The sequence below is a fragment of the Carassius carassius genome, chromosome 20, assembly GCF_963082965.1.
Source record: "Carassius carassius chromosome 20, fCarCar2.1, whole genome shotgun sequence".
Taxonomy (NCBI): Eukaryota; Metazoa; Chordata; class Actinopteri; order Cypriniformes; family Cyprinidae; genus Carassius; species Carassius carassius.
The window spans coordinates 19,492,033-19,516,127 of record NC_081774.1 but is presented as its reverse complement, the minus strand read 5'-3'; the positions used below and the strand labels follow the sequence as shown (position 1 = coordinate 19,516,127).

Sequence of the window (24,095 nt, the reverse complement as noted above, 5' to 3'; positions counted from 1 at the left end):
TTAAAATTTTACACATAAAATACTTGAGTTGTTATAGCCTACTACACCCAATGTATGGAAGTGTTTTCATTAATAAAGTTTCCATACACTAATTGTTAGCTTTTATAATTACTATCCTAAGGCACATCAGCTGGCGAACCATTTGACAGAAAAGGCTTAGGAGTCTATATAAAGAAAGATGAGTTTACATAAACTTTATAGCTATGGCAGCGAGACAGCGAGTACTCGTTTTAAATCAAAGACGGCACCGTCTGCGGAGCCAGTTAGTGTACGTCAACTACATGGCTGGTGGATAATCAGCATACGTTGTGGAGAACATTAACACACTTATGGCCGTGAGGGTTTGGTATTGCACACTTGCTAAATTATAAACACCTACTCATATTTATTTCTGCATTTACATATTTCAATGAGCCCCGATAAATGCAGTTTGTACTATTTCTAAAACACTTCTTTATAAAGAACATTGTTTTCTCAATACTTTACCTATACCACTGTGAAGGAAAGAGCGCACAATCGATCATCGAGGCGTCGATATCAACCTATTCAGCGCCTCCATCATGAACAGCGCCTGCTAAGGTCGAACTTAAGAAGGTTTACCTTAAGCAACATCCTAAGGTATAGTTCGGAGAACACACGTAGGAAAGGTATATCTGTAGTTAAGGTGTACCTTTTGAGTCTTCGGAGCGCGCTAAGAGACAACGTTATCGGAGAACGCACCCCAGAACAGTTAAAACCAAATTAACTAAGTATGTTTATATATTTAAAGAATTTGCCACTGATGATTCAAACACAAGTTTTGTGCAGTGTAGTTATCCCAAATGTAGACAAATGCTTTCATGTTTATGCGGCGCGATACGCAACGCGTAAAAAGACAGTGTGAGTCATTTATAATCAGTAATTATGTCCCAACTGGATGCAACAAATGCCTCGTTTGTAATAGGTTTTATTGTTTTTGTCTTTTCGCACCAGGACATGGCATCACAGTACTGTTATTAGCTTAACATTTACGTCACAAGCTTGAGGTATTCGGCCAATCATGCACTGGATAGCTGGCCAATCAGAGCAAACTCGCTTTTCAGAATGATGAGCTTTGTAAAAATCTATGCGTATCAGAAAGACAGGGCATAGAGGAGCAACAATAATGTACATAATGTGGAAGATAATGTTTATTAAAAAAAGGGTTTTTTGACACTTAAACACAAAAGAATGTTTTTTTTAGCAACGTCATATGACCCCTTTAACCATTATAACATTTAATATTGTTCCTTGTGAGACATAAATTACTGTGATTTCTTTCATACTCTTCAATGTAGTAGTTACTTTTCTGAAATGAGATGGCCTAAATTACATATTTGGCCAACAAATGTGACCTCTGGAGGCCGCAGCTTTTGAATTGAGACAGCAAATTTTCTGAAAGCTATGCATTTGCTGTTATATGTCAAAATACTGTATGAGGCATCCTTTCAGAATGACAATCAATCCTCATGACGTGTGTGTATGTGGCTGACAGCTGTTGCAGACACCTCTATTATCTGTGCTAAAGAATTAATTTGTCTTGTTTTTCAATTTTCTTTTTTTATCAGATTAAGAGTCCTTATTTGATAATGTTATTAATATTAAATAAAATAAATGGTGCCTTTATTAAAACAACTAACACATATTAAAGAGATATTTCACCCAATATGAAAATGATCACTTTTTCAGCCTCGTTATGACTCATATGACTTTCTCTCTTCTGTGAAGCAAAAAGAAAATTAAAAAATTAAACTTTTTTTATTTTTATTTTTTATTAGTTTATTGAATTACATTTTCAATGTTAAATATTTGAAATTTCTGATTTTAATTAGATATTTTTAAACTCCTTTTTATTGTACAATGAAAATAGATTGGGACAAGGCCCTAGTTAAAAATAAATATGCTAAAATGTTTTTGAAATACATTTATTTCATGCTTAGTATATACTACAGATACATTTACATATTTATGTGCTTTTAGTATGGTATGCGACTGGTACATTTAAAGACTAAAATTATTCAAAGATCATGCAATTCTCATTAATACTGACATCAAAACACATTTTAGGCTTCATATTAAGAAATGTGCATCGTGCACATGTAGTAACTCAAAGTTAAATTATAACTTTTATATCAGTAAGTCTCAAAGGATATATCAGTAAATATGTTAATAGATTTTAACTATACTTCACATGAAATAAATGTATTTTGAATATATTACTTTTTTTACAAGGGGGATAGTAGTAGTTACCATTTATTCTCATTATATAGAAAAGTGCAGCTTGGACAATCTGTTAAATCTACTTTTTGTATTTCACAGAAAAAAACTTTTCTTTAACAACATAAGGGTGAGTAAATAATAACAGTATAAATCTATACTTTTTGGGTGAACTGTCCCTTTTATAACAACAGAAATATTGGACTTTTTTTGTGTGTGCGCGTGTGCGTGTGTGTGTGTGTGTGTGTGTGTGTGTGTGTGTGTGTGTGTGTGTGTGTGTGTGTGTGTGTGTGTGTGTGTGTGTGTGTGTGTGTGTTTGTGTGATAGCTGGAGCTTGTCATGTCTGTCACTGGAGTAACTGTGCTGCCATTGGTCCATTCCCACGGATTCAGTCAAAGCTGTGGCTTGTGTCACACACACTCACACACACACACTAACACACATACATGCACTCAGAGGAAGAAACGAGACCTTCACTGTTAAAGCAGCCAACCTCAAAGTACCATCACTGACAGTAAGTACATCCAAATTCCAAACTTTTCTTTTGATGTCAATGGAATAGGCTATGTGACACACCTGTCAGTCTCTGGACAGAGATGAGTCACTGTGTGCACCTGCATCTGGTGAGATTTGTTTTTTTTTGTTTGTTTGTTTTTTTGCATCTATAACAGTTTAAAAAGGGGTCAGATTTTCAATAAAGAGTTTTGGCAGTTTTGTGTATTGTGGTGGGAAGGTCTTAAGGAGAAAAGACAGGGAGGAGAGAAAGATGATGCCATTTTTGGTGTTACAGTTACAATTTAATAGAGTGTATTCATGCTGCTTTTCTGTCAACTGCGTGGGATGCTAGTTACAAAAACACTGAAGATGTAGGGGGGGGGGGGGGGGACATACAGAGCTTGAGCCAGTAACACAGGCAGCAAACAGACAGAATATCCTTCACCAAACTTACTGTTGTTATCTTTACCATGTTGTTCTGCAAGCAGATTGGAACTGCATATTCTGGAATAAAGCTTTGTCTCTTTTCCTGACACATCCAAAGATGATTTCAATTTATTTGCAAGATTCTCTGGATATTTACATTTGTCAGTTTTACATTCAGATCACCCAAGATGGATAATATTAATAGGTAAATGGTCTAAGGACCAGGATAAGTTTGATTTTTTTTATGATTATTTGTTAAAACTATTTTTTTGTTACTGAAACAATTAAACCTTGCTAATCTTGGCATTATTTTAAAAATACATATGGATATGAAGTTAGAATGTGGTATTACACAATAAATAGTGTTTGCATCAGAGCTGACATCACTGCAATAGAACAGATGTGGCAGGTGAGTAATACAGATTCCTGGGTAATTCCTGGAAAACATGATAATATGAGGATTGATTTGGCTTAGTCTAAGTCATTGACATTATTAATGGAGGATAGGTTTTGACCATAAAAGATGTGTTTTTAAAAAAATCAGTCAATCAACATACCACTGCATCAAATCTAACTTTATAATTCAAAAACCAAAAGTAAAAGATACATCAGCACATATGATTCAAAGTTGGAAAAAAAGCCTCTGAGGATTTATAAGTAGCCTACAAATGCGGATTTCTCCAGAGACATTTTTTTCTTTTATTTTCTGAAAAAGCACAATATAAATGCACGTTCACACTTTATTTACATTTTTAATTTAAAATACTGATACAGTAAATACTTTAACCTGTGCAGCGATCAAGATTTTTATTTTAATAAACATATAATATACGACTGATTGCTAATAGTTTTTGGTAACTATATAAGTAAATTCATTAATTTAAAAAAAAAGATCAAATAAACTGCTTCGTAGGTTTATCGGATGAGCGTTCTGTACCGTGTTGAAACATTATTCCAAAATTTGTGGCACTGGATGATGATTGGCCAATCAGAATCAAGTATTAAAAATGTAAACTAAACATTTTTCGTCCTTGAAAGTACACACACACACACACACACACACACACATATATATATATATATATATATATATATATATATATATATATATATAAACATGAGGATAATGTTGCACAGCGAGAGTGACCTTGGTCAGAATTATGGACTATATGTTCAAAATCGCGTGGGCAAAGCGTTCAATAGTTGGTTGAGAAAGTGTGGGCGCCCAGAGGGACAGAGCGGCTCTGTAGCTCAGTGCAACCAGTGCTGGCGGGGCTCAGGCATTCAGTTGCGACCGTTTCTGTCAATATCTGTTCTATCTGCTCTATTTCACCTCTGACAATCGCTGAAGGATCGATAGGTCTGAACTGGAGTTTGTCGCTAGCCTGATTTTCCCTCTTCGAGTGCAACCATATGAATTACTCCCGACGCGTCGCCATTTGGTTACTCGCGTTATCTGTACAAATTATACAGGCATGTGCGTATTGCGGTAGATTGGAGATGATATCCGTTTGGCTCCTGTTTTTAAAGCTGCTGGTAGGTATGAAAATACTGAAGCTTTGTGCATCTGTTGCATCCAAATCTGCTTGTTCGAACATTTGCATGCGCAAGGCACGAAGAGGGAATGATGCAGGAATTCGATGTACTGCATTTGTATTTTTGTGTGCAGTGTATTTTAAAAAAAAAAGTTGTGATGCTGCGTTGTCTCCATCCGACATTTCGTGAGTGAATGAATGTTAATGCGTTTTCTCTGCTTGCAGTGTCAGTGCAGCACTGATACAAACACACACCCCGATTTTTCAATAATCATAGTCACTTCAGTATCATTTTCAAGAGAGAAGTTAAAGGGATAATTCACCTTACTCACCATGTCACGTTCTATGGAAAACGAAAAGAGATGTTAGGCAGAATGACTAGCATCTCGCATTTTTTCTTTTTTTTTTCTAGATTAACTATCTCTTTAATGTAACAGTCACTTTTATTGGATAATAACTGATGACACCATTTTGCGCTCTGCATAATTCCACCTCTGGCAAAGTGGATGTACTGTAATGTTCAGACATCAGAAATGTATTTTTCAAAACAGACAGGATGGGTCAGGGGTTAATGGTGGTCACAGCACCAGCAGGCATGCATAAAAGAACACCCCAACCACTCGATATGAGCAATAGATTTGTTTCTATCTCTCTCACTGGATAAACTCAGGCTGATAGCCATAATAAACCTACGGCATGGTACTTTGATAAGGTTGGCTCTGACTAGTGAGCTGCTCACATGGCTCATAAACAGGACAGCCTCCTCAGATCCAGCATGTTGCCAAGCAACCACAACTCTTCAGGGGGAAAAAACTCGAAACAGACTCTGAAATCATATCATGCCAATAAATTATGACTATGACAGTATCATATGAAATGACATTTTGATCCTCCACATACTGTTAGCTTTATATTGTTTGAGTGAAACACTGAAGCAGCACAGAGAAGGAGACGGCAAACTAATAAGTGATAAATAATAAAACAGAATTTTTAAATGATTTTAGCTATAGTTCTTGTAACTATATGCAGTCATCTCATTAGATTTTGGATTAGTACTTTCAAGAATGAAGTGTACTTCCTCAGAAGTGCTCCTCTTCAGTTTGTTTAAGCTTAGGAAGTTTTGTGATCACAACTTGCCATATATGTTTTTGATTTATATTAGAGCAGGGATTTCAAGACTATTCATAGAGTTCTCTCTTGTTAAACCCAGTTGAGCTGAACCAATTGAACCCAAAACTCATCAGCATATTACCTACTTAAATCATGTAAAATTAAAGAAGAATTATGTGTTCTCTAGAAGCCACATATTTTGTGGCTCTGAATTTCTTTGAGGATTCTAAAACATACTTTAATGTAGATTTTCAGCCCACTTTGAGATTGCATACTGTTAGAAACCACTTCTCATGGTTATTTGCTATCAAAGAGGTCCACCCACTTCTATCGCACAGCATGAATACAAGAATAGCTTGATCACTGACACTTTACAGTTCCACTAGAAACAGCACAAGGCTGGTTCTCCTTGCTCAGTGTTGTCTATATGAATTGCATCCAGAAGGAGCAGGAATAGGAAAAAATATATATATATTGTTAGTGTTTGAAATGTTCAATGATTTTAGTATCCCTAAGCTTGGTGTACCTTTAAATCTAAACAGCTCTTTTCGATGTAACTTCCATAGAGAGCCACAGCTGGTGTGCGAAGGTCATATGAAAGTGAACTAAATGACGGCAAAACCACCTCTGTAAATCAGAAACAAAAAGAGCAGGAATACCTCTCTGAAACAGTCACCATGGAGACCAGCCAGCTTTCAGAAATGGCTGATCTAACAGACTGTAAAATGGATCCTGGGTTTACAGAGGACCAGACGTGCCAATTCACTGAGGAGGTGAATGAATGTGTTGTCACATATTTCTCAGAGTGCCTGGATACCAAACAGAGCAACCCACAAGAAGATCTGTGTGGGCAAGAAAACATAGCCATAACTAATGGATGTGATAGCTCAGGTGAATCTGATGAAAGCAAAGACTCTCAAGAAGGTATTCTGGTCAAGGTCAATGAACAAGATGACCCAGACAGCAGAGAGTCTTTGGCCTTTGAGTCTAATGAAGTCTCCCTTGTGAACAACAAACCAGAAGAAGAGATGGAAATCAAGAATTTGGATAATGCCCAGAAGGAAGATCCTGATGAACCTGAAGAGAGGGTGGAAGCACAAGACAATTCTGTTCTGGAAGGACAAGAAGGATCTGTGCTGGAAATACAAGAAGAATCTGTGCTGGAAGCACAAGAAGAATCTGTTCTGGAAGAACAAGTATCTGTTCTGGAAGCACAAGAAGAATCTGTGCTGGAAGAACAAGAGCAATCTGTGCTGGAAGCACATGAAGAAACTGAGCTGGAAGAACGAGAAGAATCTGTGCTGGAAATACAAGAAGAATCTGTGCTAGCAAAACGAGATGAATCTGTGCTGGGAGTACGAGATGAATCTTTGCTGAAAGCACAAGAAGAAACTGAGCTGGAAGAACAAGAAGAATCTGTGCTGGAAAAACAAGAAGAAACGGAGCTGGAAGAACGAGAAGAATCTGTATTGGAAGCACACAAAAAAGCTGTGCTGGATCAGCAAATTAATGAGCTTGTGATTTCTGTAGTCCCATCTGAATCTTGTCCGGATATGGATCGAGATGACCTAAGTGACTGTCTGCTTGTGGAAATGGCCATCATTTCATCAGACAGTGATGTTGAGGAGCCGTGGAGGTCTTTAGCTCCATCAGCTGTTGATAAAGAAGATATTGAAGAGAACGGTGATCTCTTGGGTATGGATGAAGCAGTAAACTCAAAAGACCAAGCAAGGCAGGAAGACAATGAGGTGATTAAAAGCAATGCTGAACTTGAAGAAGTAGCTCTGGCTTTGAACATTAATGAAAGTGAGATTCTAGAACAACCAGAGTGTCCCACTGAATGTGAGCTGCAAGATATTTCTTTGGAGTCCTCTTCCCAGTACTGTAGTTTAACAAAGATTGCAGAAGATGAGGAAGAGCTTGGTAAAACCTCAAAGCACAACCTTCAGCGTCTGTCTTGTTCAACTTCAGAGCTTGACAAAAAGTTGCCAAAAGACTTCTGTGTGGTTCAGGAAATAAAGAGTGAGAATGTCAGCACAGAGCACCTGGATTTCAGGGTGGCTCGCAAGCAGTGGCAGAAGATGGAAGAGCAAACAAAGGGTCTGGTGCACCGGCCAGTGATGAGGCAGACATTTTGCCAGGGTGGACACAGCTTCATGTACACACCTGTCCGCAACATTGATCGCCCCAAAAGAGACCCTGACATTGAGACTCTTGGTCTGGGGGATTACCAGTACACTCAATTCAGCCCCTGTTCAGAGGACTCTGGTCTAGATGATACAAGCTACAGGTCTCCTTATGATGAGCCAGAAACTCCAGTGGAGAGAGAGATCCGCGAAGCTCTCGAGCGAGAGGAAAATTTCAGACGAGAAAGAGAAATGGCAAAGATGTCTGTTGGTGACACTATGCAAGTTAAACCCAGGCCTGGTGTTCTGCACCAAAGCAGGTCAGAGCCTGGAGATAAAGGACACATATTTGACACTCCAGAGGACAGAAGCAGATCTCAGAGGTCTCCTAGTGCAAAGACTCCAACTTTGTCTGTCACTGGTACATCTGGAAAAAGTCCCTCGTACCACGAAATGATTGCCAACAATGTCATTATACTTGATCCAGATTCGTACCCCACCAGCCCACAGAGCCGAGGAAAAGGAGGGATGCTTTCTCCAGGGACAAGCAGCTTCCAAGAATGGCCATCAGACATGAATAAAGTCATTATCCTGGAGACATCAAATCTCATCATTCGAAGTGCCTCAGAATTCTGCCTGAGCTCTGCATGTCAAGAGACACAAGAGAGCACCTTTCAGAACAACCCATTCTTCAAATTGCGCTCCCACAGCACCCAGTCTCTGGTGGATCAGGAGATCAAGCTCGTGAAGCAAAGAGAAGAGGAGCTTAGAAGGCAGAGAGCACAACTATATGTAAAGGAGAGATACGACACAGTCCTTGTGTCCCCCAACCAACTGCAGAATTTCACTTATGAGAAACCAGGTACCACATTTAGCTACTATTAGAGCAGGGGTGTCCAAAGTCGGTCCTTGAGGGCCACTGTCCTGCAGAGTTTAGCTCCAACTTGTCTCAACACACCTGCCTGGAAGTTTCTAGTATGCCTAGGAAGACTTAGATTAGCTGGTTCAAGTGTTTAATTGGGGCAGAACTTCAGGACAGGGGCCTACAGGAGCAGGATTGTACACCCCTGCATTAGAGCATTTACTTCACTGATGTCATTACATAAAGATTCAGTAAATGTCCTTTCTTTTATTTGGACACTTTACAGGAGTGGTGCCAGCAAAATCCAAGTCATCCCCCTCATCTCCATCAAAGACGCGCAAAATGGATCGCTCCGCTTTGTCCTGCGACCACAAGGTACATTGCATTTAGGCATGCAATGATTTAAAGTTGCAGATTTTTGAACTGTACATATTTTTTTGTTTGTCCTCTCATGTATCATATTTAACTGTCATGAATTCCATTGCAGTGTATCTTTCTGTTTTTCATACGCACGTGTTTGACATCTCATTGATCTGTGCCCATTTCACCTTGAAACTGGAAACTGCATGCAGTTTTACAGGTGAAGCTTTCTCCTTTAGTTTCCTGAGGCACCTTACCCTCGAGTCAGACGGAAAAGTGCCCTGGCCCAGAGGTGGGAAGCAGGTATCTTTGCCAATCATCAGCAACAAGACTGAGTGATTTGCCTATATGAAGCACAAATCAAGTTTCCATTACAGTATAAGCATGTGCAAGTAGTTTTAGAGTAAAACATTCATTACTTATACAAACCTAGAATTTAATAGGTGAGTAAAATATTCACAACTGATGTCATACCTTTTTCAGTTTTTTGAATGCTAGTATTTCACTCTGAATTTTATCCTGGATACACTTTTATATTATTGCAGAAGAAGAATTTATAGAGTAACATAATCCTAAATTTGCACTATGTACAAAAAATTATGCCAAACATGATTGAGAAATGAATTATTCTAATTTCCCATTACATAACATTTTTAACCATATTAACCATAAAGTGAAGAGCAGAAACAAATAAAAATACATTTGTATTTGATTTAATCTGATCAAAAGTGCAATTTAAGACAGGAGAAGACCGCTGCTTGTAATGTCTAACAGAGTATATTGTGGATGTAGCTTCCAGAGGTGCTACAAGAAAAGTAGCTGGCTTCTGTACAATAATTACATTGTGAGCCTTTTAAATGTTTTATGCTTTTATTGTCTGAATATAATGTGAACATTTATTCTTCTGTGAAAATAATTTGAAAGATGTGTGAATTTTAATTCATAATATTCATGTTTGAAATGTCTTAAAATATATGATTCTTCCTTGCAGGATGTTTCTGATGCAAAATACTGTTCAAACCTTGAATAAACTGAAACTGATAATGATTTGTCTTGCTCTATCAATAATTAGGTCTTCATTCCAATTTCTGTAGTGCCATATGATTCATATGTTGGTTATATGTCCCCTATGGAGGCAAGCAGTGAGATACAGAATGCTGAGTTTCCAAGCACAAAAACAGCAAGGACAGCCACTCTAAACTTCGTATCCTGTGGAAGCAAAAATAAGAGCATTTTGTTAAGATGCTTAGAGGAATGCTTCATTTTGAGCCTTATTGTAGGCCTTGATGTTAAGTTGTTGTTGAGTGTATTACAATACAAATTTTTTTATGATATTAAAGAAACAGTCCACCCCAAAAAATAAAATATTGTGTATATATAAAGAAGATGTAGGTGAATTTGTTGCTTTATTGAAAGAAACTTTGAGAAATTTATTAAAGAAATTCATTAAATCATATGCCTATCAATGGATCTTCTGCAGTGGATGGGTGCCATCACAGTGAGAGTCTAATTGGCTGATAAAAACATCACAATAATCCACAGGTAATACTCATGACTCCAGTGTCCAGTTCATCAAATGAAAATCTTGAAACAAATATATCAATAAGACATTTTTAACTTCAAATTGTTGCTTTCAAATAAACTACGAATGCTCTATCCATAATATTGCTTTCTTCAGTGAAAAAGTCATCTAGTCTCAATCAGGAGAGAAATATGCATAAATCAAGCACAATTTAGAAGTTAAAACAGTACTAAACAAACATGTTGATGGATTTTATTATTAATACACTACATTTTATTATTATTACATTATTATGGATCATGGACTGGTATTTGGGCCAGAAATGACAGATTAAAGTTAAAATGCCTCATTGTTGGATTTCTTTCTTACCGGAAACTTACAGCTTTTTGCTTTGCAGGACAGTAATTGATAGACTTGAAACATTACTTGTGGATTATTGTGATGTTTTTATCAGCTGTTTGGATGGCACCCATTTACTGCAAAGGATTCATGGGTGAGCAAGTGATGTAATGCTAAATTTCTCCAGATCTGTTCAGGTGAAGAAACAAACTCATCTAATTCTTGGATGGCTTGAAGGTACGTCAATTTTAGCCAACTTTCCATTTTTCAGTGAACTGCTCCTTTAGTGTGTTCCTTTCATCTCCACCATTATGTTTGATTAAAGTGTAATAACTTACCCAGGTAACATCCTCTGAAATGTCTGAGAGAACTGGAAGTTCATCTTCCTTTCCACTCCCTGCTGAAACAAGAGAAATTGCTAAACAAACAAATACATTATTTTGAACAACAAATTTTGCTTCATTTCACTCTCAGTTTGAATCATCTTGCAATTTATGTCTAAACCACAGGCAGAGAGAACATGTCTCAATAGGCACCGTGTACTCCCATCTGAATAAGATGGGAACTCGCAGTATGAACCAAAAACTTTTAAAACAAATAAAATTAAATTACAGTTAAATTAGGTTAAACCGCTTTTGCAGTCTTTCAAATAAATTAGAAATAAGACTGAGATACATACAAACCTTTTCTAATAACATCATGCTTAAGAAGTTTTAACACCAGCTTTAACACAATGGTCCAAACCACAAAAGCAGAGAGAGCTCCTGTGGTCCAAGGATAAGGCAGCAAAAGAGACTGTTGCCTTATTCCATAAAACATGGAAACCACTGAAATTATAATAATAATAATAAAGTTATTTGATATAAAAAAAGTTTTCATTGTTATATTACTGACAGAAATTGATTTGAGATTAACTTTCTAAACAGCGAAATTACAAAGAGCAAATTCACCGGCTATAATTTCAGCAGCATTTCCAACACCCCAGTGCAACCAGTTGAAAATCCATCGCCTGAGAAAAAAAGAAATGATTGTCCTGTGTTAAGTTCTCTTCTTATGTTATTAAATTTCAGATATAATCTGAGGAGGTTAAAACTACCGAGCTGCATATTCAAGTGAACTGAGGAGTCATTACCGTGAGGAATCTGGACCTGGTCTGAATGCAGCCATTAAAGGCTGACAGAAAGTGAGAATCACAACAGTGCAGCCGAGGTATGGATGAGCACCAGCTCTCTGCACAGAACCAGTGTCATTTCAGTATTGTCATCTAAAACTAAAACTATTACAAAACTATGTTTGTACATTGAAATAAAGCTGAAATATTAGAATATATACAAAAATAACTTCATAGAACCTAAACACACATTGTAGACAATTCAACACAGGCTACAACATTGTAATACAACACCAGGATAACAAACACTCTCTGATCCTGACATTAGTCTTAAATGAAACAGGGCCCCCCAACGGCAAGGCGTGACACTTTGATATGTAATATATTTAATATTGTCACTGTTTTAAAAATAAATTGCATTGTATTACAGAGCATAGCCTCATAGGCAGAAAACACAGGCTTTACTCACTGTGCTCCACTTTCCTCTGTAGACAAAAGGAAAAACGAAGCCCACAGCTGTCAGCAAAACTGTGAGAGACATCAACATGCGATGCACCTGTGAACAGAAAAAAAAATATTTAAATATGAAACAATATTAAATATGGAGAAAATGTATAAAAGTTAAAAAGAATATGCAAGCAACTACAAAAACATAGATGCTGGTTTCATAGATTTTATTGAAATAGAAGCAAGTTTATATACTGTACTACATAAGTGTATACACATACTGTATAAAAGCATACCTGAAACCATATTTTTTCCCCAAACAATGTTTGTTCTGGCCAGTCAGGTTTAAAATAGGCAGCCATTAATTTTCCAGTGCTTCCTGCTAGCATCCAGGCAATCAGCATTAGAGCTCCTGCATTTAAATTATGTATCTGATATTATATTTGCAAACTCGCAAATCAAAGTATTTTGCATTTTACACAAATTTCTTGTAAAATGTATAGGTTTATTAAATAACCAATTTGTCATTTAACTGGTTCTTTTTCCACACCAGCTGCACTTTTTAAGGACACAGTGGTGATAATTCTTGGATTGCCCATTCCAGGGTTTGAACATGCAATGTTTCCATTTCCTGACCATATATTTAACCATTTGGGGGATTCTTAGTGTCCTACAGTAAACTTAATTACAGCAGAACACTTACCATGATATTTCATGAGCAGTGGAGATCGAGATCCTGTCAGTATCTCAGAAGGGCCGGTAATGATCTGATTATGGGATGATATCAGTGGCTGCCGCGTGTGTCTGTGGATCATACCTGCAGTACGATAACAAAACTGATGAGATAACTTGACTAAAGCTTAATGACACACATCATTTCGGTCATATCATAAAGATAGCATATCAACAAAAATAAAATGTATCCGATCCATTCAGTGCATCACCCGATTGAAGTGTTTTACAAATGTATTCATGCTTGTTTCTGCACCCAGTGACCCGGTCATAAAATAGATGACAGGAAACGAGTACTGATTGCGCAGGCCTTCACAGACACTCGTTAAACAGTAAAGTCAGAAATCCGGATCTCCGGAGTAACACGCAGTTGAGGAGGTCATAAAAACAAGGTTACACGTGACACTGTATCTGATGAGACGCGTAATCATTTGCCTAAACTTTCCAAGGAGAAGAAATAAAGCCCTTTTAGAAAATGCAGAAGGATGCCATGACTGGAAAGACAATTGCTGCTTTAATTTAGCATGCTGTAAATCTAGAAGTTAAAAAGGACTATTGTTTAAAGCCATCGTTTTACACACATAAGAACATTAAATCTACAGTAGCTATTGTAGTATGGCATCAGTGTTAATTTAGTAATATTTATATACTATTATAGTATTTATTAATATTTTGTTTGTAATGTTTTATTTTTATATTTTCAGGTTTTATTTTAGTTTTTTTATTTATTTACATTTTTTTATTTTTCTATTCAGTTTTCTGGTTCACATTTCTAATGGCTACCAGCAATAGATTGGTTACCAACATTTAAAAAAAAAAAAAAAAAAAAAAAACATTCTTTTGTGTTCAACTCGGACTGACATGAGGGAAATTATGAAAACTATCCCTTTAAAATTATTATATTTCTGTTAGTTTCTCAGGCAATATTTATCATTTTTGTGTCGGTTTCTAAGAAAGTTTTCCCCCTAATATTAATATATTTTATTTCTGTATGTCACTGATGCAGTTAAAAAGCTCACCATACTCGGCAGTCCCGTGTGCTACAAACAGGTAGTAACTGTTGTTAAGACTGAAACGGACCGGATCCTGAGGAGTGTAGATGGACCTAGAGAACTTGCACTGAATGACCCCATCAGAAACTCTCCAGCCTATATCAGTAAGCACAGACTGCAGGGGAAGTGTATCATGCTTTTACATTTAAGACTGCATAAATCTTAGAGGACATGCTGACATCTTTTTTATATGTCTTAAAATTAATCTGTAACATAATGCAATACTAAAAAAAGCATCACAACCATAAAGTGCTCTCTCACCTTGGATGATACCTCTGGATATGTCCGGCCTGTTGTGTGTGCAGCTTCCACACTTACACGACCCTCGTCATTTATGCATAAGTACGTATCATCATCTCCCTACCAAATATCAAGATCTTCAGGGTCACATGAATAGTTCTAATTAATAATGCACTAAACACAATTTCATCATGCTCACCATCCATTTATCCTTGGACAGAGCAAAGGAGACATATCCCTGTGCAGGGCCACTGAGCTCAAACGAAACTGTCTGGTCCATAGTAGAATAAGAAAGGAAGAAGCAGTTTGTGTCCACAGAAGGGTTACAGCTGACGGGGTCAATGAGACAAGATTTCGACACGCCACATCCCTCTGAGGTGAACTGTAAGAGAATTCTTACAATGAAAAGCGGTGTAATGCCAATTATAGAAGCTGATACGTTTATAATTTGTATTTTGGCACACACTGGCTGAGAAAGTATAGAGGTGCTTGCAGAGTTTGTAGACATGACGGTGGTTGATTGAGATGGAGCGGGAGTCACGTCACCCTGAGATATGATAGGACCAGGAAGCTTGAGCCAGAAAATCTTGTAGTGGGCAAGAACTGTGGCACTTGATTTAAAAAAATAATAATAATAATAAATATAAACACAAATATCTCTTTGAATTTGAAAATATCCAGTATGTATCCACTACATGGTTTACGAAAATTTTCAGTTTTGAAAGATAAGTCTGAATGGCACTCACAGAAACTGTACAGTGGGAGGAGCATTGAACGGGGCTTTCCAAATCACCTGAATTTCTGTCTTTTTGGCATTGCTAGTGTGACTAACTGCAGAACCCTTTAAAAGATAACACACTTTCTTTGTACAGAAACTCTTGAGCCACATTTCTCCTACAAAATAATTTGTAAACAAAATAATCAGTGCGAATTGTAATTTATACAACATCACGGCGATGATCACCTACAAGCAAATGATATTTAGTACAAAAGCACTCTTGCTCATGTGTTATTGCTTAAATGCACAATCAAAAAAGTCACTTTTGCTCACCAAGATTCATGTATAATTTTAATATAATTTCAATTGTAATTTATTTCTATGAAGGTAAAGCTGAATTTTCAGCAGCCATTACTCTAGTTTTAAGTGTCACATGATCCTTAAATAATCACTTCAAATATGCTGATTGTGTGCTCTAGAAACATTTCTTATTATTATCGATGCTGAAAACCATCATGCTGCTTAATATTTTTGAAGAAACATTGATGCATTTTTCTTCAGTATTCTTTGATGAATAGAAAGCTCAAAAGAATATCATTTACTTTAAAGAAAATATGTATATATCATTTTGTTAACAATTTAAAGGTCTTTATTCTCACTGTTGATCAATTTTATGCATCCTTACTGAATAAAATTCTTCTTACTGGTGCTAATATTTTAAACTGTAATGTGTATTGCAGGGTTTATATTGAAAATTGCCTTTACTTTATGTACCTCTATGCTGTTGCATGTCAAACGCTGAGAAATCTCAGGATCTACCAATGTGAATGAGCCAATAGCTGGTCCATCAGGGTTTGTAGCATCTCGAGCCTGAATTAGAAAGCCCTCAAAGCGCTCGCTTCCGGAGAGAGTGACTATGGACATTAGAAGGGGTAATAAATAAAGGCAACTGGGAAGCAGTCATTGTTCAACATTACTCAAGACATTTAAACTGGCAAAAAAAATTATAATGATTGGTTAATTCATATAGGTTTTACCTCTGATATTGTCCCCTGGGCTGAATTTTCTGGCATTCACCGTCAGTGTGTATGGGCTGCCAGTAGTGTTGGGTTGGCTGTGATGTTCTGGCATCATGCTTTCACAAGATTTCTCCACCTTTCCATTTTTGTATCCACTTATAGAGGTCAAACACAAAGTCCCAAGAATTGCCAGAATAGTTTGTAGATTCCACATTTTTAGCAGAGGCAATGCAATCCTCATCTGTAGATATGCTAAGAGAAGAAAAGTACGTGTCAAATTACGCCCATTTTTTTCCTGATGTTATAGTGTACACTTGCTTATTAAAATTCATTCAGGATTCACACATATATTGACTAATGAATTTCCATGATTTTTCCCTAAATTTTACAGTTGTTCGTAATTTCTGGAAATGTTTTTTTTTTTTTTTTTTAATTCAACAGAAAGTGCCGGGGTGTATTTTTATTTGTATATCAGATTTTTTTTTTTACATTAATTTTTGCATTCTGCATTAACTTTCCCTAATGAAACAACAACAAACATTAGTAGCATATTCAGCTCGAAATTGTATGACAATACCAATGACAATATATAGTATGTAAATAAATATGTTGGGAAAAAGTGAGTGCAGGCTTTAGAGACTGAGAAGTAAGCACTGCTCTTACCTTGTCAACAATCAGTCTGCTCAGGTAATGCTGATAGATAATAATTTTATGGTTTGAACGTGAATGGGCGGGTATTGTCACATTTTAGGACCTACAACCACAAGATGGAGACAAAATCTGGAGGAAATCACTGGAGGTTAGTTTGTTTTTATATTTTATGCTTATTTGTTTATTCATAAAGTGAATTTAATGTCAACACCTGACTGGCCTACACTGTTTTTCTATTTAATCATCTAATTATTTGCATAAAAATATTCCGTGACTAAAACATTTAATCCAGTTGGCCAATGTGTCTTATACTAGTGTATTTACGGTAGAGGAAAGGAGAGAATTACAGCCGTGCACACCTCTCCTTCACCAGCGACAGGAATTAACGACCTTAACCGAAAACAGGAAAATACTGGTGTGTTTTTTTAATCACACTGCTCTTTAACACTGTATTGTCATGCAAAAATGATCGAAATGTTTATATCGATTTAGATTTCAGACTGTCGTGCATCGGAAGAGAATAGTAGTAAGCATGCTACTGTCTTGGCTTGGCAAATGTTACAGTTGCCCTTATTACTCATTTAAAATAGAATTGCATGGCCTTTATCCGCTAGATTCTTAACCTCGACCAGTCTGAGTTAGAGGATACTTTTTGGCCGTGTCTTTACATGCCAGTCCTGTTTACTGTAGTGATGGGAGTCCGATTCATTTCAGCTATTCGGTTTTTTCGATCGGTTTGTTTTAAAGAACCAGTTTTATAAGAAAGGATTCAGTGATTCTTTTTTCTTCTTGGCTTAGCATAGCGCTTTATATGATATGATTTCTAATTTACATAGACATACTGCTGTTTATTTTGTTTGTTTATATTCATTAGTGTTTTACAGCCATGTACACTTTTACAAGCTAAATATAATTAGCATTTAGGTTAAACAAAACGGAGACTAATTTATTCTCTAGGGTGTAGTCATTTCTATGGAATGCCAGAGCTGGCAATTTAAAAAATAAATAAATACATAAATAAATATACAAATAAATGTAAATAAGAATAAATACATAAATATATAAATAAATATACATAGAAAAGCAAAAAAACGAAAATAATTATTTATACATTTATTTCCATATTTATGTATATATTTATTTTTTCCATATTTATTTATTTATTCTCTTATTTATTTCTACTTTTATTAATTTCTACATTTATTTCTACATTTATTTATTTTTACATTTATTCATTTATACATTTATTTATTTATTCATTTATTTCTTCCTACATTTCTTCCTGCGTAGGGTAATGAGGAGGGCGTGGTTTACCTCAGACATAGCAATCGAGCTCAGAGTAAGCGAAGGCGAAGGGTTGAGGCCACAGTGATGCCTATTGTGTGGCGAAATACAATTAGTATAGCTCACTGACGTTGATACGGTCTGTGACTGCGAGGTATATGGTCAAAATCTTAAATAGTACTGTGTGACATGGATAGGCTACATGAAACAGGGACTCTGCAGTGCTTAATTTGTAAATTGCGAGGTCCCGGAACAAAGCGGGGTAACTGATGCCGGATGCATGTGATTACAGGAGGGAGAGGTGACGGAGCACTCGCGCAATCACATTGGTCAGCAGTTTAAGTGATTGACTGCATGCATCAGTTGCTTTTAGGGTCTGTATGTTCATGAATAACATGGAAATACCATGCAATTTTAAAACAACAATTTCCAGGCCTAAAAACGTTTTGAAAAAGTTGTGGAATTTTATTTTACAAATACCTGTATAATAGAGTCCTAAATTTCGGTGGGGGACTGTGTAGCTATGCCGCATAGTTTTAATAATTCTCGCAGCTTTCAAGTTTATAATGAGGAAAATTCCTGCATTTATTCAACATAGCTTGTAAGTTTAAATAATAAAATTAATCCACCCAAAATGCAAGATTAAATAATTCATTCGAAACCAGTCTTCGAATCCATGAACTCTCTCGCGCTCTTCTCATCAGCGCATCTCGTCTGCACAGTGACCTGCAGCACACGCCGACACAAGACTTCACTCGCATCTCGGGACAGCTGACAGAACAGTCACTTGACTAATCGGGTCATTGTTGCATTGTCACAAAAATGTATAATTTGCACACATTTTTAAGTATTTTAAGCCATGGTACTCACGCGCTCCGAAGGCTGTATTATGTGCCCCTCACAGTCACAACCAAAGTTCACACGTATAGCCGCCTCGCGAGTAGCCTATTATATGAGTTATTTTTCATAGTTTGTTGAGCTTAAAGGTGCCATCTGTCATATCTGGCAAAAAAATCAAGTCATACTCCACATTCCATACCAGATGGGGGCAGTATGCCTCAATAAAGTGAATTGGTCTACTCTAGAGTAACAAACGAGAAACCATAGTCTCTATGCTCCGCCCCTACCTTCACAACAATCCTAGAGCATAGCTGAAGCCTATAAGACAGCGGTTCTCAATTGCAGTCCTCGCGCCCACTGCTCTGCACATTTTGAACGTTTCTCTTAGCGCTTCAGACATTTGTTCTATTCAAACATAAGTGCCCTGCGAAGTGGACATCACAGGATATTCAGCCATGATTCCAGTTCGAAGTGAACGTAGCTATATGTTCCAATCAAAGTCCATTGAAGTGTGCAAGACGTGAATTTAAATTGTATTGATTTACAGAGGTATATGATGTCACAGTTGTCCATGTTTAAAGACGCTGCACAGCACAAATCAGTGAATGAATGTTTCGATGTGAGGTAAACTTCAACAGATTTCCCCTGCTCAGAGAGTAGGGAGCAATGAACATTTGAAAAACAGTTCATGCACGGAGTTCATTTCTAACGAGCTGATTATCTGAATCAGGTGTGTTAACAAAGAGAAACGTGCAAAATATGCAGAGCAGTCGGGCAGGAGGACTGGAATTGAGAACCGCTGCTATAAGAGGACGTTTTGCCTCCAGAGGAACGTTGGGTGATGTCAAGTGATTTTGAAACATGACATCTTCAAGCTACTCCCCTTCACCTTTACCAGTGAATATGTTCATATTCGTTTTGTTCATATTACATTGAGTTGTATATACACATTATTTGAATTAAATTAATTTGACAGACAGCATTCTGTCAACATCATTGGTCAACATCAGACAGCTGATGTTGACCAAGCTAGCGCCAACCAACGTAACCAGAGCTGCCAACTCTCAAGCATTCACCGTGAGACACACGCAATTGACTCTTTTCACACGCTTTCACGCCACACATCAATTTTCTCACGTACAGAAAAACCACGAAGCAAAGAGGACACGGAGACCAACAGACTAGACAGAGCAGGTTACTAACAGCATCTAACTTACCAATCCAAAAGAAATGTTGCAAGTTCGGTGTCGAACCTCATTTCTTTCAGGTCCATCAGTTGTCTCCAGTGATTGAACGCAGTGCCGATGTTTACTCTGGTTCGGCTCCTTTTCTTATCGGATTTGATTTGTGATTCCGAGCGCGGTTGTTTCCCTGTAGCGGGTGGTGGTCTCTTGCCAAGGGCTTAAGTCATCCTTCCGCTCTCTTCCCTGAACTGAAATGAAGTAGTGGGCTGTACTTTCCACACGATTGACATCAGGTTCAGGTACGCCCACAAGCCGTGCGAGTTATTCGTGTATTGCAGGTTGGCTGGTGGGTATGTTGCCCGCATACCGCCTCCCATGGCCGAAACTGGTATTACGACACCTGTCGGGCCGGGGCTAGTAATGCTACTGCTAATTAAGGTTGATATCTCTGCAGCACTATAACTTGACATTTTTTTAATGACATCATCGCCCTTATTTCTTCTCATACTTTTGATGCGTGTAGGTCATTTTTTGGATATTTTTACCTCAATTTTTGCACATGGCACCTTTAAGCAATCAAATACACACAATATGATGTCTGTTGTGGGTGTTGAAAAACAAAACAATTTCATGACACACTCTATAGGCTACTTAAACACATGGGGAAAAATAAAGAAAAGGGGAAAAAATCTATAATTAAACAACACTGTGTCGTCAGCATAACATTTATTGTTGCTATATGGGCGATTTGTTTTTCTTGTTGTTTAATTCACTTGGCCTAAATCTCATGATATAAACGATTAAGCGCTTATGCACAGGACATTTAAAACGTACAAAAGTAGGCTATATTGGCTTGCGAAAAACCAGTCTTCAAACACACAAAAACATTAGCCTTTACAGACATAGTGTTTGAGTAAAGAAAATAAATAATAATAACAAATTATAATAGAGATATGAATTTTGCATAGTTATTCACGGCACATCTGGCTATTCTCTGTCTGCCATATGGAAACGCCGTCCCTGGAGGAGGGGGATCCGCCAAAATGAGGTGCCGGATCGGATTTCGGAGGTGCCGGATCCGTCGTGTTGCGGCACAAATTAAGCCCTGGGACTCTGAGACTGAAGCGCTTGATATTTTCCATTTTTCGGTCAGAACTCACGGAAAGGAAGCAGGGCAGATTTAGGCTACAGTGAAGCCGATGCAAGCATACTGGCCAATGCTTTTGAACATTTTTTTTATTCTATTAAGCGGTGGTAAACTATAGCCCTCCATAAACTCATGTCCAGGGGCAACCTTATTAAATGTATGAACGTCACGTTAATCCACATCGATAAATTCAGTTAGAGGATAAGACTGTAGGGCAGTTAGCCTACCACTAAAATCCAACCAGAGCTTCATATGATCCATCAATACAGAAGAGATCTTAATGCATTTACACAGCAATTAGCCTACAAGTGCATAGAAATATTATGAAGTGTTTTACATTTTGAAGAATCAATGAAGTGATAGACCTACGTTTAATATGAAACTAAAACAGACACCAGTTGGCAGAAAAACACTTGTCTTAATGCGTGCGTTCAATCCACTCGTTTGATTCCTTAAAATACACCGAATCAAAAACAACTCGACGTGTTGAAGCGGATCAGCTTTGGATTTGTTTCTGATCATTTCTATTTAGGCCTATGCATTATTTAAATAATAATAATAATAAATAAATGACCAAATGTTCAAAAAGTCATGTTCATGGGTCATGTTCAGGGAAACAACATAATTGTTGATAGACTATTTTTCGGGGACACGAGTTTAATACGCAAACCTGCATGACCATATAGCAACTATTCAGAAATGGAAATTACGAATGCATTAATATTTTATTTTGAATTTAAGAAAAGTCGATTGAATATTTACAGGTTTGTATCTCGTTATTATTTTCAGAATAGTAAAGTCTTTGTAACCAACCATAGTGATCAAATATCGAAGTTATTTATTGTTAAATTTTGTAAAAATTTCTGTAGGCCAAAAACTGCCAAAAACATAACTAAAAAATAGCTAGTAGCCTACATAACTTTTTAATTTGTATTATTATTATTCTTTCTTTTTATTATTATTATTATTATTAGGCTATTGTTATCATCATCATCATCAGCTGGCAAACCATTATGGAGTCTATTTAAAGGGAATTATTGTGGCGGGGAGTTTGGTCAAACTATGGCAGCAACAATAAATGTTATATAACCTGTAAGAGTTGATGAAAGCGTATAATGCGATGCACTTGCCTCAGATGTTTACTCCATTTGAGCTTGTTTTTCATATAGCCTCATGTTAAGTGCAAGTTATACGCGTGAACTTTTTGTGACTGTGAGGGGCACATAATACAGCCTTCGGAGCGCGTGAGTAGCCTACCATGGCTTAAAATACTTAAAAATGTGTGCAAATTATACATTTTTGTGACAATGCAACAATGACCCCATTAGTCAAGTGACTGTTCTGTCAGCTGTCCCGAGATGCGAGTGAAGTCTTGTGTCGGCGCATGCTGCAGGTCACTGTGCAGACGAGATGCGCTGATGAGAAGCGCGCGAGAGAGTTCATGGATTCGAAGACTGGTTTCGAATGAATTATTTAATCTTACATTTTGCGTGGATTAATTTTATTATTCAAACCTACAAGCTATGTTGAATAAATGCAGGAATTTTCCTCATTATAAACTTGAAAGCTGCGAGAATTATTAAAACCATGCGGCATAGCTACACAGTCCCCCACCGAAATTTAGGACTCTATTATACAGGTATTTGTAAAATAAAATTCCACAACTTTTTCAAAACATTTTTAGGCCTGGAAATTGTTGTTTTAAAATTGCATGGCATTTCCATGTTATTCATGAACATACAGACCCTAAAAGCAACTGATGCATGCAGTCAATCACTTAAACTGCTGACCAATGTGATTGCGCGAGTGCTCCGTCACCTCTCCCTCCTGTAATCACATGCATCCGGCATCCGTTACCCCGCTTTGTTCCGGGACCTCGCAATTTACAAATTAAGCACTGCAGAGTCCCTGTTTCATGTTTGTTAGCCCAGGACATTTTACAAATCCAGACCAAACGATGTTCTACGGCCATGTCCGGAATAAAGAGTAGCCTATCCATGTCACACAGTAAGATTTAGGATTTTGACCATATACCTCGCAGTCACAGACCGTATCAACGTCAGTGAGCTATACTAATTGTATTTCGCCACACAATAGGCATCACTGTGGCCTCAACCCTTCGCCTTCGCTTACTCTGAGCTCGATTGCTATGTCTGAGGTAAACCACGCCCTCCTCATTACCCTACGCAGGAAGAATTGTAGGAAGAAATAAATGAAGAAATAAATAAATGTATAAATAAATAAATGTAAAAATAAATAAATGTATAAATAAATAAATGTAGAAATGAATAAATGTAGAAATAAATAAAAGAATAAATAAATATGGAAAAAAATAAATATATACATAAATATGGAAATGTATAAATAATAAATGTATAAATTATTATTTATTTTCGTTTTTTTGCTTTTCTATGTATATTTATTTATATATTTATGTATTTATTTATTCTTATTTACATTTATTTGTATATTTATTTATGTATTTATTTATTTTTTAAATTGGCAGCTCTGGCATTCCATAATTTCTACAGTTGCTATTAAAGTAGCCTAACTTTTATCTCCATCAACCAAATTAATATGACTGTTCACTCACCCGTTCTTGACTCGTTTTCGAAATACAGTGAACCAGTTCAACCGATTAAAAAGATCCGACTCAGATC

The 24,095-nt window shown here is 36.9% G+C and overlaps 2 protein-coding genes across 5 annotated transcripts; one reads left to right on the top strand and one right to left on the bottom strand.

Moving 5' to 3' along the window:
• The first annotated feature begins 2,629 nt into the window (after positions 1–2,629).
• On the top strand, positions 2,630–10,196 carry si:ch211-153l6.6 (uncharacterized). 3 transcript variants are annotated; one of them, XM_059502102.1, is made up of 4 exons: positions 2,630–2,749; positions 6,368–8,789; positions 9,076–9,164; positions 9,389–10,196. In XM_059502102.1, exons 2-4 carry the CDS (start codon positions 6,479–6,481, stop codon positions 9,482–9,484), a joined length of 2,496 nt encoding a protein of 831 aa, XP_059358085.1. In that variant the 5' UTR covers positions 2,630–2,749; positions 6,368–6,478; the 3' UTR covers positions 9,485–10,196. The 3 variants fall into 3 exon arrangements, with proteins under 3 accessions (XP_059358085.1, XP_059358083.1, XP_059358084.1); XM_059502100.1 differs by lacking the exon at positions 2,630–2,749 and adding an exon at positions 4,382–4,692; XM_059502101.1 differs by lacking the exon at positions 2,630–2,749 and adding an exon at positions 4,382–4,692 and having other exon boundaries at positions 9,362–10,196.
• On the bottom strand, positions 10,001–24,091 carry frrs1a (ferric-chelate reductase 1a). Of its 2 annotated transcripts, none has more exons than XM_059502104.1 (16): positions 24,029–24,091; positions 16,348–16,581; positions 16,085–16,224; positions 15,339–15,433; positions 15,059–15,203; positions 14,792–14,974; positions 14,614–14,712; positions 14,320–14,467; positions 13,272–13,385; positions 12,865–12,980; positions 12,591–12,677; positions 12,143–12,240; positions 11,961–12,019; positions 11,694–11,837; positions 11,349–11,407; positions 10,001–10,358 (listed from the first exon to the last, which is right to left on the bottom strand). In XM_059502104.1, the coding sequence occupies exons 2-16, from the start codon at positions 16,568–16,570 to the stop codon at positions 10,266–10,268; spliced, it is 1,803 nt and encodes a 600-aa protein (XP_059358087.1). In that variant the 5' UTR covers positions 16,571–16,581; positions 24,029–24,091; the 3' UTR covers positions 10,001–10,265. The 2 variants fall into 2 exon arrangements, with proteins under 2 accessions (XP_059358087.1, XP_059358086.1); XM_059502103.1 differs by lacking the exon at positions 24,029–24,091 and adding an exon at positions 16,993–17,924.
• Positions 24,092–24,095: the final 4 nt, after the last annotated feature.

Coding starts and splice junctions, on each gene's coding strand:
- frrs1a (XM_059502104.1), bottom strand. CDS start 16,570: ATGAGGATTGCATTGCCTCTGCTAAAAATGTGGAATCTACAAACTATT. Junction 12,981..13,271: donor ACTGCTCATGAAATATCATG/GTAAGTGTTCTG, acceptor ATTTAAATGCAG/GAGCTCTAATGCTGATTGCC. Junction 11,408..11,693: donor GCATGATGTTATTAGAAAAG/GTTTGTATGTAT, acceptor TTGTTTCAGCAG/GGAGTGGAAAGGAAGATGAA.
- si:ch211-153l6.6 (XM_059502100.1), top strand. CDS start 4,570: ATGAATTACTCCCGACGCGTCGCCATTTGGTTACTCGCGTTATCTGTA. Junction 4,693..6,367: donor TCCTGTTTTTAAAGCTGCTG/GTAGGTATGAAA, acceptor TAACTTCCATAG/AGAGCCACAGCTGGTGTGCG. Junction 8,790..9,075: donor TTTCACTTATGAGAAACCAG/GTACCACATTTA, acceptor GACACTTTACAG/GAGTGGTGCCAGCAAAATCC.